Source organism: Rhincodon typus, chromosome 33 (genome assembly GCF_021869965.1).
Source record: "Rhincodon typus isolate 14 chromosome 33, sRhiTyp1.1, whole genome shotgun sequence".
NCBI classification, from domain to species: domain Eukaryota; kingdom Metazoa; phylum Chordata; class Chondrichthyes; order Orectolobiformes; family Rhincodontidae; genus Rhincodon; species Rhincodon typus.
Window position 1 is genome coordinate 31,980,123 of NC_063364.1, and position 2,719 is coordinate 31,982,841.

Below are 2,719 nucleotides of genomic sequence, written 5' to 3' on the forward strand. Positions count from 1 at the left end.
CAGTTTCTGCCTCCTAGCACAGCAGCTTTGACAAGGCATCAAACAATAATTATTAACTTTTTACCTCTGCTTCACTACACACAACAGGGCAGAGAGGATTATACATAAACATATATAAAAAACATTATGCATGAAGTACAGTACTACGGGACCTTGATCAGGTGGGCCAATGGGTTGAGGAGTGGCAGATGGAGTTTAATTTAGATAAATGTGAGATGCTGCATTTTGGAAAGATAAATCAGGGCAGGACTTATACACTTAATGGGAAGGTCCTGGGCAGTGTTGCAGAACAAAGAGACCTTGGAGTGTAGGTTCATAGTTCCTTGAAAGTAGAGTCACAAGCAAATAGGATAGTGAAGGCAGTGTTTGGTATGCTTGACTTTATTGGTCAGTGCATTGAGTATAGAAGTTGGGAGGTCATATTGTAGATGTGCAGGACATTGTATTCCAACATGGCCTAACCAGTGTTCAATTCTAGTCTCCCTGCTATAGGAACAACGTTGTGAAACTTGAAAGAGTTCATACAAGATTTACAAGGATATTGCTGGGGTTGGAGGGTTTGGGCTAAAGGGAGAGGTTGAATACACTGCGGCTGTTTTCCCTGGAGCATCAGAGGCTAAGGGCTGACCTTAGAGGTTTATAAAATCATAAGGGGTATGGATAGGGTAAATAGACAAGGCCTTTTCCCTGGGCTGGGTGAGTCCAAAACTAGAGGGCATAGGTTTTAAGTGAGAGGGTACAGATTTAAAAGGGATCTAAAGGGGCAACTTTTTCATGCAGAGGGTGGTGTGTGTATGGAACGAGCTGAACGAAGTGGTGGAGGCTGGTACTATTACAATATTTAAAAAGGCATCTGGATGGGTGTATGAATAGGAAGGGTTTAGAGGGATATGGGCCAAATGCTGGTAAAATGGGACTAGATTAATTTAAGATATCTGGTCAGTATGGATGAGTTGGACCCAATGGTCTGTTTCCATGCTGTATATCTCCATGACTCTGTGATCCTATGACTATGAGTATAAGACAATAATTCATCAGGGAGAAATTCCTGCTGTTACTTTTGACAACACAAGAAAGTTGCAATGAGATATTGCCTCATAATTGACAGATAGCCTCTGTGCATCATATAAAAATGAACTTTACCCGTTCTGTAAAGGACATTCCATGATTTGTGCGGAGGAATACAGCTTCTCTACAAAGTGAACAAACTTAACCCTCTCCTTCTCTTCGACAGATAAATAGTCCTGGAGGTTTTCCACCTAAAAGAAGTGAGGAATTCATCAGGAACAAGACATTAAACAATTACAGTGTACGGAGACCATTAATGTTCTTTCCATGCACCAATTCTCTATAGTCTTCTCCAAAACATTAGTTAAGTGATCCTTGAATAATTCCAGATTTTTTTGCCCTTTCAGCTCTATAATATCCGATCCTATCCTACCCAATCCAGAAAAGCCACTCCTAGTAGTGCTCAGTCATTCCACGAATAAGTGCTCCCTGATATTAGTCATGGGTTTAGTTTAACTCAGCATAATGCCTGATTAGGCTATGCTATGCAATTTAGCACATTACAAACATGTGACAGGACTAGTCAAGAGTAATGAATGGCAAATTGTCCTTGCATGCATGAATCCCACAAATCTAACTATCTTACTGACTGGGGAATGAAAAATTGATCCTAAGTACTTAAGAGGCTGCCTCGGGGGACTCTCTATACATATTTTAAATATATTTCACAAGAATTTAAAAGTGCCTGGTGCCTTCAACAGAATTTGAAAGCTGTTCATACCAGGTTTGATATGGTACCAACACTACTGCAATTAGACTCCATGGTGTATCCAACAGAAGCAGTCTAAGTTACCCCCTTCTAGATAGCCTCCTGGAAACTCCTATCCACAGTCAGTTTGGGATCCACCATCTTGTGTCTTATACAACTTATTGATAGGAAGGAGTTTTTGAAGCTAAACATGAAGCACAAAATAGAAGCTAAAGAAACAATAACTTCACTCTCCACCCCAATTCATCTAAAAAAGACATGAAATGGTGGAAGGGTGATGCAGGGAGAAGGTATCTTCCAGAAATCATTCTATGTTAGGTAAACATAATGAAAACATCCTTTTTAAGTAGTTATTTTTGATTATCTACACATTTCTAGATGAAACCACATGGATCAGTTTAGACTGTGGCTTATCCTCTGATCTCTTTGGAGCATTTCCAAAACATTAGCCTTGACTTCCCTCACTGCCGTAAACTAATTCTATAAATTGGTGAGCACTGCAAAACACATTTCAATAAACATACAGTACATTACTGAACAAGGAAGATTCTTGGAATAAATTTGAAAGAGGCAAACATTGCAAGTTATTACATGATACTACCCACACAAATGTTTGGATTTATTTTAAGCCATTTTTAACATACAAACACATAGGGTAGAGGGACAACAGTAATTAGAGCAAAAGTCACACACCGGTCACTACTACTTGTAACATAGAACTTTGTTTTGAGCAACAACAATGGAAGCCCAGGAACTAACAGATCCAGGAAGGATTTATGATTGCATCTTTCATTCTAAATTTCCAAAGACATGTTCTCAAAACACATATCAGAAAGTGAGATAACAGGGTGTAGAGCTGGATGAACACAGCAGGCCACGCAGCATCAGAGGAGCAGGAAGGCTGACGTTTCGGGCCTAGACCCTTCTTCAGAAAGAAGGGTC

At 39.8% G+C, this 2,719-nt stretch overlaps 1 protein-coding gene across 1 annotated transcript in view; it reads right to left on the reverse strand.

The window, feature by feature from the left end:
• Positions 1–1,139: 1,139 nt before the first annotated feature.
• The window catches only part of LOC125486780 (spatacsin-like), an 11,001-nt gene continuing 9,421 nt past the window's right edge, over positions 1,140–2,719 (reverse strand). The window contains exon 4 of the mRNA XM_048615761.1: positions 1,140–1,259. Coding sequence (XP_048471718.1) covers positions 1,140–1,259 — 120 coding nt within the window. The remainder of the gene's footprint in view (positions 1,260–2,719) is intronic.